Source organism: Plectrocnemia conspersa, unplaced genomic scaffold, assembly GCF_051122295.1.
Source record: "Plectrocnemia conspersa isolate PC_06_02 unplaced genomic scaffold, ASM5112229v1 ptg000012l, whole genome shotgun sequence".
NCBI classification, from domain to species: Eukaryota; Metazoa; Arthropoda; class Insecta; order Trichoptera; family Polycentropodidae; genus Plectrocnemia; species Plectrocnemia conspersa.
The window spans coordinates 5,426,590-5,440,751 of NW_028277176.1; the positions used below are offsets into that span (position 1 = coordinate 5,426,590).

Below are 14,162 nucleotides of genomic sequence, written 5' to 3' on the forward strand. Positions count from 1 at the left end.
TATATACATATGTATATCTGTTTAATATAATATTTAAAAAAAATACCAATAGAATATTACAGGAATTGTTTTATTGATTACAAAATACCACAACATGACAACAATTTATAATAAAAATATAACACATTATAATTTTTAATTCAATTTCCAACGTATGGTCTCCCTACCATTAAAACAGCCCTGATTTAGTATTGGTAACGTTCTCCTATCGGTGTATACAAATTCACAGAAAACTGCATGCATGCGTACACGCACCCTTATTTCCAACACAACGATGATGAGCGTTAACATATTGGATGGACTATATATACATTAATAGTGCCGAAACAATTTGAACCAACTTCTGAGCAATATCCTAAAACTGCACATTACAGAGGATGACCAGCCGAAGCATCGGCATTGGTTATAGGATAGAGAACTGATAGTGATTTTCCTTCATTCCTTAATGACATACAAACTAGAACGCTGCTTCGTACTTGGAATAACAAGAGTTTAGCCAAATTCACACCAATTAGAGCTGTGCTGAATGGACCGAGACGACCCTTAGAATCCCGAGAAAAGCAGATGCTTTTACTTAAACTTTCCTTCGATCTGGTTCAGCCGAGCAGTTACCGCGAAACTCAAAGAGATAATATAACGAGGCAATACTAAAGCCATATTTCAGACTATTGTAATTTAAAAATAATTTATTTAAGAATCATATAAATATCTTACACGCTTGTCCTAAATATTGATTGATATTCTAGTTATATTGGCTTCAACATGCATACTTCTATAGATGTATGCATGTTGAAATTTAATAATAAAAGAAGCAACACTTAATACATTTTAAGTATTTTAGTACACAAATGTATATTTTTTCTCCGAATATGAAAAGAAAGTGAATTTTTTTTTTTGGACAAAATAAATATTTTTTTGACAAACATTACCATTTTTGGTTTAGAAAGTCACAAACACGCTTTTTCCGAATATTCATCTATATTCATTCAAACCAAGGAACATCCCTTTACATATGCCATGGCATACCATGGCATGCCACAATAGCCAAGCATAAAAATTCCATATCTATTCTCAAAAAGGATTTAACTACTCGCCCGTTCGGAACGACGTTGCCGAAGACGTGTTTCACATAATTTAGACTTCCGAATATCCTTAAAATCTCCCAACTGCCTCCTAGTCGTCTCGGTTGAGTTTCAAGCTATTTCCAGCAGTTCGAAAAATCGAATTTTGATAGTGACGCTATTTCTGTACGTTCCGATCATCCAAAAATCATATATTCTATTCTGGTAGATTTATAATTATCGCTCGCATACGCATTATGGATATATTATTTTAAAAGCGTAAGATAAACTTCCTCATTTTTTATAACTATATTACGAATCTGATTCTGAGAACAGCATTTGGTACCACTGCACTATGGAAGCACAACTCATAACTCGAGACAGAGGATATTCTTTACGTCCGACGAATATTAACACAATCGCGTCTTTTCCAAAAGCATGTTTACTTTTGTTCTTATGTAATGGTTCGCGATGTCGAAGAGAAAAAACTGCAGGGAGCGGATATCCTTTACAAGCACCGGGACTCTCAAGATGTTTGCGGTCCAATTACATCGACACTATTTTTTCTGAATTAGAACTGTGCCTTCGCAAAGTAGATGTGCGATAAGATTCAATGGACGATCCAAGGTCTTGGTGCTATCGCGAGGCTTTGAACCTACGATGGCACTACTTCCATTGGAAGAGTAAATGTATTTGTATGCAAGTCACGGAGGATCACTACCGGAAACACCTCACTCTCGAGGACAGAGAAAGACGGTTCGGTGCAAAACTCTCATTTGAATACGTATGAATGTGAATTTGCATATTTTTAATAACTAAGGACACGTCCCGACACAGAATATTTTTTGAGCACCGTGTAAAATTTACGTGTAAAAAGACCTTCAATAGTACGATTTGTTTACTATAATTTTATAACATCTACCAGCTTATTAAATAAGGCAATAGACCAACTAACACGCGTTTGCTGGCCACTGTATTCAATTTACATAAATAAAATATACAAAAATATTCGCACTGCGTGACCAATTTTACATGAAAGTATACTTTATATAAAATATTAATTTACGATTAATATATCGAAAAATTTCACGCTGCGCAGTCAAATATTTTTTACAAAACACTTTAAGAATAAAATTAAATAATATGTATGTCATTATATGTCATTTGTAATCGTTTTTTGATGTCATTAAAACAACGAATGCAAACATTTAACTGCACAACCCCCCCCCCCTACCTCACCATTTTATTTATTTTTTTTAATTCAGTGGTGCGCAAATACACAATCGAAAAAATTACGGTTTTATGAGAAAATATAGTACAAGTCGGTTTTATCTCTGCCACCGCCGCGCTTGTCACGTATACGAACGCACATATAATAAAACAAATTGGCATGTGTAAAAGTCGATCGACCAACGGGTCACTTATTCGGCTGTTACGCAAAAACTTTGTGCAACACAAGAGTTATAACAAAAAAATATGATAACTTTTGAATTATCAATTGTATTGGTACATACATGTTAAAATTATTTTATCAGTGGTTTTCAATATGTGGGTCGCATAATATCAAAATAAAAATTATAAAATTTGTTTTATTTCTAGTTTAAAAAAATATTGACAAAGCAACTAAATATTTTGAAACTCAATATAAATAAAATAAAAAACGGCACTTGTTAAGAATGTCGCCACGCTTAGAAACCAATGGTTATGAATTCTGCTGCGGTTGGCTCTAAGAGGTCAAAAACGTTTTAAAACTTAAATTAGTTGGGCACGAGCGAGCGGCAGCAAGCGAGCATTGCTCAGAACATTTAAGCCATTTATGTAAGGTAAAAATTGTTGTCAATTTATATGAACCTCCTTTTAAGTAGATTCGTTGCAGAGTTATTCATGGGGTGCTCACTGTTCTGACCAACGCTAGCTAGCACCAAATATGTTAAAATTTTAAATCGTATGTACATATGTAGCAAAACGTTGTTGGCCGCTTTCGTAGCTGTTAGGTCTAAACCATTGTCAATCTCGACAATGTGACGCAGCGGGGAGTACATAACCACTGATAAATGGTTAATTGAAAATATGGTAAATTATAATGAAGCAAATAGACGTTTCGCAATTGTTAAATATGAGTATGACGCCCTGACAAACAAAATTAATCCATTTCGTCAACTTATTCTCAAAAGCATATAATTTTTATTTTATTTTTATATTGAGTTTCTTAATATTTAGTTTCTTTGTAAATATATAAATAATCTGACTGGGACAAGACAATCATATATTTAGCTAAGTATATTGACATTCTCACTTCCTTTTTTTAACCATCATTACTAATATTTTTATTGCGGTTAAACTGTGACGTTCAATTACAAATTAGACCATTTTCAAATGTTAAATAATTATGTTTATCATTTATATACAAATTATGAATAAAAACTCGTTTTTTATCAAAAGGACACATTTTTAAATGCAGTAGACAATTTATATCTACTCTATTTCACAACATTTACAGATAGGATGTCCACTCACAAGGCACGAGTCAGTTGCTCTACATTTTTCAAAATTTAATGAAACTTTTATTGCCAGATCAACAGCATGAATAAAAATAATTATTTTTTGTCGATGAAGAACAATAAAAGAGAAAATATAAAACGCTTCAACTAAATATGTTGTTAATATTTAATTATTTTAAATTTTTGTTGTACCATAACAAGCACTAGCTCAATGCGTTACAACGGAGTAGCAATCACTTACAAGTAAGTATTATGACAACTAAAAAAAATTAAAAGCAGTTTAGTTTTTGCATTCTTTGCTGCAACATACATATTAAGATCCAGTATCTCTTGCCTGATAACCTCAGTAATTTGAGTAATTTCATCAAGATATAAAAATCATGAAAGATGGTAGATTCACATGATGGAAGATTACTGTTGGAGCTTTCAGCAAGACATTAGAGAAAGAATAACTATTTTTTAGCTACTATGTAAGATAATAGTTTAAAATAGAAAGATTTAAATAAAATACTTTATTATATGTGAGCAGAAAAATTAGTATAAAAAGTAAACGTCCCACATCTCAAAAACTGGAGCTAATAGAAACTAGCCTCAACCAGATCAGCTTGTAAAGTGGGGATTTAGAATCTTATCGTTTATATATTAATAGACGAACTGTCTGAGAAGTATAATGATCCGCATTCAGGCGATTACTGTTTGATCGTCAAATGTTTGATTCAAACATTAACATATTTTTTGTAAATAAATGTTATTTGATTGCAAATTTGTCGATGACTCAGTTAAGTTTGTTATTATCAACTTTTCATCTATAAAGGTCAATATATCACCCAACAGTTGTATGAGGTTTATATTATTATTTACATATTTCCTTATGAATATAAAATATTATTATTGTTTTTTATTTTTAAGCTGATTGTTTGCTTGTGTAACAACACCTGCTTTTGTGTATTTTTTTTCTATATATACTTCATTGAATTTAATTTTTAATAGACGCAAGCAGTTAAATTTGATATTTCTTTTATGAAACAGTATCATTGAAGTAAGTTAGTAATATTAAGTGGTGATCCCAAGAATTTTTTTGATGAAATAAACAAGAAACAATTTTTTTATAAAGAGGAAGGCTAGAAACAAAGTTTTTTCGTATTTTCAAACAAAGTTGGAACGTTTTAAGCAATACAGAAAAAATGTACATTTCTTTATTTAATACTACCGAAAAAATTAGATCTGAATACGAGTAAAACAACTATTTTTAAATTAGTACATATTTGGTGAAGAGTCTGAAGAAAGCAATTATTAAAACAGATTCAGTTATTGTTTTGTTGGTGAATATATAGAAATTTTACAAAAAAATTACGTTTTTAAAATGAAATGTTTGAAAATACACAGTTGCTGGTATTATTTTGAAACTTTGCTTGTAACGATAATATTTTAATATAAAAACATATTATTTCAGCAGGAGAAACAATGTTAAGACAGATGATCATAGAAACTCATTTATAATATTTAATACTTTTTCTGTTCAACTAAGAAGTAAAACCAAAAGACACTACCATGACTATTTACAATACATTAAAATAGCTCGATAAAAAAAGGAGTTAGAATTGTGATAACCCAAAAAGAGGAAGATCTCAAAAAATGAATGATGATGCTCTAAATTTAGTCGTGGAGTCAGATCCTTATAAAACTATTAAGAAATTATAGATAGAACTAAGCTGTCGTATATAGGACGATAGTTCAGGATCATTTGAATAGCTCGAAAAAAGATATGGAATTTGGGTTTCAAAGTAACTTTCACCTCGAGCAACGAATAAGCATCTGTCATTCCTATTACATCAAATTTTGATAATAAATGGGTGTTGTATAATAATTCAAAGAGTAGCTTTTGCTAAAACAAGTATCTGTTTCAACTCCCTTGACTAACAATGTGTTATTCAAGTGGAATAGTATGAGAGTAATTCATTATGAGATATCAAAGAGCTTATGTTTATTTGGTTAATGTTTTAATCAACTTTTGGTCAATATTATAAAACACTACCTGCAGGAAGTCAAATAATTGGTTTTAGTTGGACTAACGTCAACAACGAAAAGCCAGTTTTTTATTTTCACATTTAATATTAATTCTATTGTATTTAATGGTTCCATTAATAAACAGAACATGATATTTTATTTATATTTTTTAAAGTAGGTTCATTGCAGAGAGTTACTCATGGGGTGTTATTCATTCACACCTAACCTGTTTAAATATCAAAATCCCAACAGGTTAGGTGCGAATGAGCGGTAGCGAGTGAGCGTTGGTCAGAAAAGTTATGTATATAAATGAAGTAAATAAAATTAATAAATATTTTTTTAGAATAAATTTGACCCCCGATAACAGGAGAGTGTAGAAAATTATCAGAATTCAATATAAAACGATCAATATTTAATATATGATAATTGATAATTACAATAAATGGTTGGTTATAAAATTATTGAATTCAAACCCAAACCTAACTTAAACGACATGTACGTTCAGAACATTTTGGGTTTAACAGTTGATGTGTCGCCTTACAACTATTTTTTAAGACAAAATTCGCGAGTGGAGAGACAGGATTTAACAGTAACTGATCACATGGCAACCGATCAATGGATACTGATCATTTATTGATAATCATTTAGTTATATTTACGGAGCATTTTATTTCACTAATCAAAAAAATAATAATTCCTGCGAATTATTTTATTTAACTGTTCATTAATGGAATTATTTACTTTTAAAATAATAAAATCTATTATAAATCTATCTTTTAACTTGTTTTGTTACAGTTCTGAATCGAAATGTTCTGTTTCGTTCACTTGCTGCATTTCACATGTTAATCTTTTCAACAACTTCTTTATTTTAAAAAGAAAATTGTTATATTTTGATGAAAAAAAATTAAACAACACTGGATAGACGAAGCAAATAGTGAATTCATGAAAAATTCACCAACCTATAAGCAATAGCTGATAGCGGTGGACCTCGTTAATAATGTGTAAGTAAAAGGGAAATAATTGATAAGTATTTACATAATGATCAGAATAAATATTGAAAGATCACTTTTATCAAAGTTAATTATTTTTTTTAAGACTTAAATTTATATTAATCAATGTATTATATGTGATTTTTGTACACGACAATTTTCTTTTCATAAGCATAATGCCTAGCAACGCATAGTATCGTTCTCAGTTAAAATATTAATATTAGATAAAAATATAACTTTCATTTGTTTTAAAAACAGAACATTTTATTAAAAAACTGAAAGCTATGACATTTGATCAAAATATTTTTTTAGTAACTTAATACATGCATTAATACAAATGTATATGTATTAGTTATATTTTGACCGAATTGTGTTATTTTAACAGAGAACGATAAAATGTATTGCTAGACTTTAAATGAAATATTATAAGTATAAATATAGTGCCAAAAATAAATTAATTTTGGTTCTGTATCTATGACGCTTGACTAACTCAAAAAATGAGACCATTTAATTCAAAAGTTGCTGATTTTATCCTAAGAAAGTTATCATTTAATTTATATTATTGTTTTGCCTTATATTATTGTACAATTTTGAGACATATTGTCAAAATAAATGAATTTGAAAGCATACGTATTAGACATAACAGTGTTATAAAGCAATTTTAAAATAAGAAGTAACCTGCCTTATATTGAAAACTGTATGTGAAAAAGAGCTAATAGGGAAAATGTAATGCCATTTTTGATATCAGAAACTCGAGTTTAATCAAGAATAGGTGATCTTAAGGGGTTGGTCGTCAATGCAAATGAAAATTGCTGCTTTTGCTTTTATGGTATTAATTTTGCACAATTATGCGCGTAGTTGTCACATCGGGAAGGATACTGACCGACAGCGGACTTCTTGGTCTTGAGCGGCGTCCAGAGCCTCATGTTGCGCCGGCGGCTGACGTCCCGCACGTCCCCGCCGCCGCTCGCGCCGACACACCACTGCGAGCTTGACGTTTCACTCCACGGGGAGCAAAATATGCGCGACTCTGGCAACACCGCCCACACACCACTATGTCTACTGCTGCGACCTTTTCACTTTTTAACCGAACATTGGCCGTAACGCTCGATTCGCCGACCACGTCTTTTTACGCGTCAAATTTCTGCAACATTTTAATAATATAAGCAAATTTATTAAATATTATTAATTATAATAAATATTACTGCAGTGGCCCAATCTGTGTCAAATTGTCACCCGTCATCATCCGTCTGCTGAAATGGTAATACGTAGTGAATACACTACAGCTTTTTTTTTACCTATTTACCTTCCACAATTTTTACAGATTTCCATTTTAACTGCACGTGCTAGTATTTATGAACAATGTATGTTTTAAACTTTGCTGTTTTCGCGAGTGAATGGTGACGATTGGTAATTAGGCACAGATTGAGTCGCTATAATACTATTTTATTAAAAGTATATAGGTACATGTTAATTATCATATATGAATAATTGTGAACGAGGCAACGAGGTAACGATGTGCTGCCCCCAGCGCAAGTGGTGCACTAGTGGTACCAGAATGCTGCCAAGTTTTGCCCATAATGAAATAAATATATAAATAGGCCTTTACACTATAATAATTTTTTAATTGTTTTCCTATAGGCAGAGTTAAAAATGGCATTCTTACTATTTTTAGTAATATTATTATGATTAGTTTTTGTAATGTATTAAATATTATGTATGTTAATTAAGGATAAATGTTCTTGTATAACCATATTCTGTAGTTATTCTTAAGCGCATTTTTTTGCTTATATTATGAAGACTTGCTACGGATCGCTTGAGTGAAACGCAGGTAAACATTACTAACACTGGTCTACAGGCAAAAAGCTTTAGAAACCAAAATATAAGAATATTACTAATTCATGAGTGCTGAACAAAAATCTGACAATAAATATTACAATTGCAAAAATAAATGTTCTTTGTCTACATATAATCCTATGTCAATGTGTCAGTAAAGAAATTCTCCTACCAGCCTTTTTTAATATAGACGATAGCAGTCAGATTGTATCTCTGGTCACGTCAGTTTTTTTTCTGAAATTCGACATTATAGACATGAGAATGATTTACTCGTATTGTTTTTTTTAGTTTATCATTAAGTGAGTATATTTAAGACACAATGTTTCGAAAGTGTGTTAATATTGTTGACATTTTTTGTTACATTTGTGGAAAATTTACGTTTGCTTCGTAAAAGCCTAATATCAATCCACTTGTAAAAACCGCCTATAAACTATACTTTGACTGCAAGCTTGCCGATTATCTAAGAGTTTTAAGCAATTGAATATACTTAGCATATGATGGCAAACTAAGCATGTAGTGATGAGTTTTTAAAGAGCAGCTAATAGTACCGTCGCTTAATTTACAATTAAGCTGTTGTTTTTTTTTTCTGATTTAAAATAAGTATGAAAAAGAGCATAAAATAAGATTCATTAAATTTGTAATATAAAGATGTTCAAAATGCTACCAAACTTAAAATTATTTTTGCATTATTATTTTTTGTGCTTGGAAATGTGATTAATAGTCAAAAAGTGCTGAACAGATTTTACAACCATGGATACAACAATGATTATAAGTTATTTATCAAAGAAAAGACGACCTTCTAATGTAAACGAAGTTTGTCACATCGGTTAGAATATAATAGGTGTTGAACATTAACCGTGCAATCGTAACTTAGAAAGTAAGATAACGAATATTAAGACATTATATAAAAACGGACAATAAATGTCGAAGGGATTAATATTACGATTGTATACACATCTAGGGCTTAGATTCATAATCTGTGTAAATTCATTAAATAACTTCAAGGTTTTTACGTTAATATTTGAAAGCTTATACGATAATTAAATGCACAGGTGATATACAGTGGTGTAGTTCTAAGAAAATAAGTACCGGAACGCTACTTCTTGAATGATTACTCTGGTTATTTAATTTGTTGTGTTGTTAAAAAATGTAATGAAAATAATTATACAATTAGGCTCAAAAAATTTTTAACAGATCGTGCCAAAACCGTTTTTAAAAAAATGTGCCGGAACGACGTTGCTGCGTGTTTCTAAAACAGAGATCATAATAAATTCACTAAGTAGAGCAAATTGATTATGCCACGTCCACTTGACCAAATAGCCAGAATTTATAAATAAATTTAAAAATAATTAAGCGCAATTTTTATAATATTTTATATTTAAAAAATATTTTTATTATTTAATAATTTTATATTAAGATATTATTGAAATATTATTGTAACAAATTATTTTTAGACCTAATTTTTTGATATAGCAACACCTGTTGGTAAATATTATTTGGCGTTTGGTAAGGGCGGCGCTTCATAATTTGCGTTCGGCAGACTGTTTGCCGATCTCTAGTCAAATTCACACCAGAAGTAAGTCTCTCGCGCTATCTTCGAATTGATCGATCCTCACTCGAGTGTCAAATTAAAGATTTGTTCCGTTTAAGAGCATTTTTACGTTAACACTAGCAGTGTCATTGTGTCAAATTGAATTCGATAGCATTACATTACATTACATATGCGCGATGTTGCAATCGATTTCTTTTCCAGGCTTCGCTATGAGCTACGACCCTCCAAGCTTCGCGTCCGGGGGCAGCGGGGGAGGGGGCGGAGCATCTTCAGGCGTTGGCCCTCTTTCCGTGGACAAGGACAAAGACGACGTGTATACCAGAGCGGAAAACCTGCAAGTCTCTAGAACGGATATGAACATGCTGATTATGAACTACCTTGTCACTGGTTCGTTTATACACATTTACTGCTAAATCATTGTGTAATTTTAAACCATGCACATTGAGGCTAACATTTATATGTACAGAAACAAATTTGATACAAAGATTCAATGGAAACCATTTTACAAAATTTATCATTTTTCTAAACTATAAGTTAATTGTATTTATGCAATATAACGATTGCGGAAATTATATAATTAATTTTTAAATTAAAAAAATGTAATCTGTGAAACATCAAATTGCTTCTTACAAAATTGTGAATTAATAAAATATGAATTATGTATCCTTCAGCATACGCACATAATTGATAGTAAATTACTATTTTCACAGACATTTAAGCCGTAGTTTGAAAGACTGAATTCAATTTAATTTTATGTAAAAAAAATCATTTCAAAATTATATAATATTTTTTGTAAAAATGTTTCCAGGGGTTTCAAAGTTAAAGCAATTCCTTTATGTATGAGCGAATAACTAAATTTATGCATTATACTATTCTGTCATTTATTCAATATATGTATCCTGTCTTCACCTTTCTATAAACTTTTTAATGCTTCTTTAAGAATATTTGTTTTGCGATACTTATCTGTTGAAAGTAAGAGATGACGACGAACATGTTTTTCTACTGCGATGTTAAGATTTTTTTTGTTCATGTCCATTTGCCTTATTATTTTTTTTAATAGGTAACTAATTAAAGAATTAATTTTGTTATGAAAACAATTTATTGCAGAAAAATTAAGTTACAATATAAAAACAATAAAAATGGAAAACACAAATTTAAAATAAAACATTGCATTTATTTGCAGTACAAATTTAACTATTTATACTTAGATTTGGAATAAAAATTGTTTTTAAATAAGCAAAATCATTAATAACACTGAAGCTAAAATTACTCACTAATTTCCATTCAATCGTTAAAAGGGTTGAATTTGAAGTATAATTAGGAAAAACCCTACAATTTTGAACTATGTAGAACAAGGCAAATTTTAACATACGACATATGAATGTTTTTTCTAAATTTCTTACATTTGTCATCTCTTAATGATACATATTTTAGATGCGTATATCTCGTGAATGTGCATTCAATCAGTTTATTTCATATTTTTTATCTTGTTTATATATGTTTCAATTTACTGCTTTTATTAATTTTTATATTTACGAGATGGCAACACGACAGATCCTGAATAGCCATAAATAAGATGAATGATTTAAACGATTACCAAGAATTTATAAAAAAAATAATTTAATTTACCTAATATGAAAATTGTAATTGTGGAATCTAAATATCATAACACTACCAAACCATTGATACAAATTTTGTAGTGTATAACTCTATGTCCAAAAATGCAATGTACTATGAAATACTTTCATCGTTTAATTTTACATAGATTAAAACTGCAGAAAACTTGCCGAACCATTGCAATTTGCCGAAATGAATTCATCAGAAATGGCAATAAAACAACATTCATAAATCATTTTAGAACCGTCATAAAAAGTAGGTAGACTTCCGTAGAGTTCCGAGCACCCCTCAGGTTTTCGCGCCCTTGGCAATAATGCATTGGGCATATGCCTGTCAGATTACAACGGAAGATTATTTTTTTTAAATATAAATGTATATATATATATAATATGTATGACCTAGTTCGATTTGATATTCATCCGCAAGATTAGGAAAATCTAGGAAAACTTAATCTGTGATTATCGATTGGAATTCTAGTTATATGATAATCACTAATTCTTATTTCTTAAGCATGACAAAAAATTAATATTATATGGGATTTAAACCCAGGTCTTTTGGATATTAGTCACTAACTATACCACTATCTTATTGTTTGCTTGAATCGGTTTAATTTTTTTATTATTTCATTTTTACAAAATACACTGACTAATGTTGCTTTTGTAATGAATTAGGAATTATAGCCAGGCAATATGACAGATGTTTTAGAGTATTTGGTTTAAAATAAAGTTGTGATACTATGAATTTTGATAAAACTGATCGAAAATAATTATAGACACACTGATAATAAAAAAATTACAGTATATATAGCCTTGCTATACATGCAGAAAAGTATTCATTTAAAATTAATTTTATTTATGGAAATATGAATGTATGTGGGAATATAAAAAGAAAAATATATCTATAGTAAATTATTTTACTGCTGTTTTCCAAAATATATCTGAAGATTACAATTAAAGTTTTTTTGATTTATTATGGGATACATTGTTTTTGATATATCTCTATGGAATTGTCTATCTAAACTCTTAGCAATCTTAGCTTAAAACAGTATTGGGCAAAAATTATACTTGGAAATGCTCGTCATTTATTAAAATTAAGTTTTATAATTATATCAGCTTGATTTCTTTACAGAGGGATTTAAAGAGGCTGCGTTGATGTTCCAACAAGAAGCAGGACTATCCGAACCCGCGTTATCTGGATCTTTGGATCAAAGAATATTGATTAGAGAAGCAGTCCAAAGTGGTCGAATACAAGAAGCGACGGCTTTAGTGAATGCTTTACACCCAGAATTACTCGATAATGATAGATACTTATATTTTCATTTACAGGTATGATTCTTGCTTATTTATCAAAAGGCAGTAATATTTTTTTAACATACCTACGATTTCTATAAACATAGATACAGTATTTTTATTATTTTTCTGTAATTACTCTATATGTACATGTTTATTGGAGATATAAGCTAGTGAAATATTGTCTTTGTTTTCATACGTTTAAATTGTTATTCAAGTTGTACTACTTTACTAATTAAATATTATTTACAGCAACTGCAATTATTAGAACTAGTAAAAGCCGGGCGCGTTGAAGCTGCTCTTGGATGGGCTCGCGCCGCTTTAGCCGAAGCCGCTGCAGCTCGACCGGCTGCGTTACCTGAATTAGAACGTTCACTCGCATTGCTTGCTTTTCCCGATCCGACAAACAGTCCATTTTCAGATTTGCTACAGCCTCAATACAGTCAAACTGTAAGTAAATTAAACCTCTTAACGCTGCCGATTTCGTTGTATGTTAACGATATTGTTTATTTCCAGATTGCAAGCGAATTAAATGCCGCAATATTGAGAATGGAGCACCAAGAGTTTACAAGCCCGAAGTTGTCGAGTTTGTTAAGGTTGATTTTATGGGCTCAAGCCGAGTTGGACAAGAAAAATGTTAAATATCCTAAAATGACAGACCTCGCAACGGCCACGATCGAGCAGTCTAAATGAAGTCAATTGTTAGCTTTATTACTTATGGGTAGTCGATCTTTATTTTCGGAGAAATGATAATCGGAGCGTTGGCATGCTTGAATACTCGTTACACATTTTTATATAAATATTACAAATTTAGACTATGGCTGATGACTAAACCATTGCTCTTATATTGACATAAAATGTGTTTTTTTAATGTTAGAAAATTTGATTAGAAGATTTATACGAGCATGTGACTTCAATAAATAAAAATATATACTATATCATTATAAATATTGTTCATTGTGATAAGTCAATATTATTATTTGAAAGTTTTCTTATGTTAAACATTTGATTTAAAAGTTACTATTTTTTCGTATATTATATTAAAAGGTATTTATTTTTCTTTTTTCTTATATATAAACTATTACTATATTTTAAAAATATATTCATATAGAATATTGAACAATTTAACTAGCCCTGTAAATGTATATCGCCCTTGTTTAAACATTAGAATTGACACAATATTTTTGTAAAATTACATAATAAATATGAAAGTTTCTTTTGTACATTACCTTTGTTTCAAATATACTCTTATTCCATTCCTTTCACGTTACACTCCCTAGGATTTAATGATATGGTGTAATAAAATAATCA

General features: G+C 30.2%; 2 protein-coding genes across 2 annotated transcripts in view; one reads left to right on the forward strand and one right to left on the reverse strand.

Annotated features, from left to right (window-relative positions):
* Nucleotides 1-7,690, reverse strand: part of spg (dedicator of cytokinesis spg) — a 64,489-nt gene extending 56,799 nt beyond the window's left edge. The window contains exon 1 of the mRNA XM_088200970.1: nucleotides 7,441-7,690. Within this exon, the coding sequence (XP_088057096.1) occupies nucleotides 7,441-7,483 (43 nt within the window). The 5' untranslated portion in view covers nucleotides 7,484-7,690. The remainder of the gene's footprint in view (nucleotides 1-7,440) is intronic.
* A 2,147-nt stretch (nucleotides 7,691-9,837) lies between these two features.
* Nucleotides 9,838-14,071, forward strand: Hou (GID complex subunit 8 homolog protein Houki). The gene is made up of 5 exons (XM_088199352.1): nucleotides 9,838-9,969; nucleotides 10,147-10,332; nucleotides 12,691-12,887; nucleotides 13,104-13,301; nucleotides 13,368-14,071. The coding sequence occupies exons 2-5, from the start codon at nucleotides 10,155-10,157 to the stop codon at nucleotides 13,542-13,544; spliced, it is 750 nt and encodes a 249-aa protein (XP_088055478.1). The 5' UTR covers nucleotides 9,838-9,969; nucleotides 10,147-10,154; the 3' UTR covers nucleotides 13,545-14,071.
* Nucleotides 14,072-14,162: the final 91 nt, after the last annotated feature.

Excerpts from the sequence above, each read along its gene's own strand:
- Hou (XM_088199352.1), top strand. The coding sequence starts at position 10,155 with ATGAGCTACGACCCTCCAAGCTTCGCGTCCGGGGGCAGCGGGGGAGGG. Across the intron at positions 10,333-12,690 it reads TATGAACTACCTTGTCACTG|AGGGATTTAAAGAGGCTGCG; the intron begins GTTCGTTTATAC and ends ATTTCTTTACAG. Across the intron at positions 13,302-13,367 it reads AGCCTCAATACAGTCAAACT|ATTGCAAGCGAATTAAATGC; the intron begins GTAAGTAAATTA and ends GTTTATTTCCAG.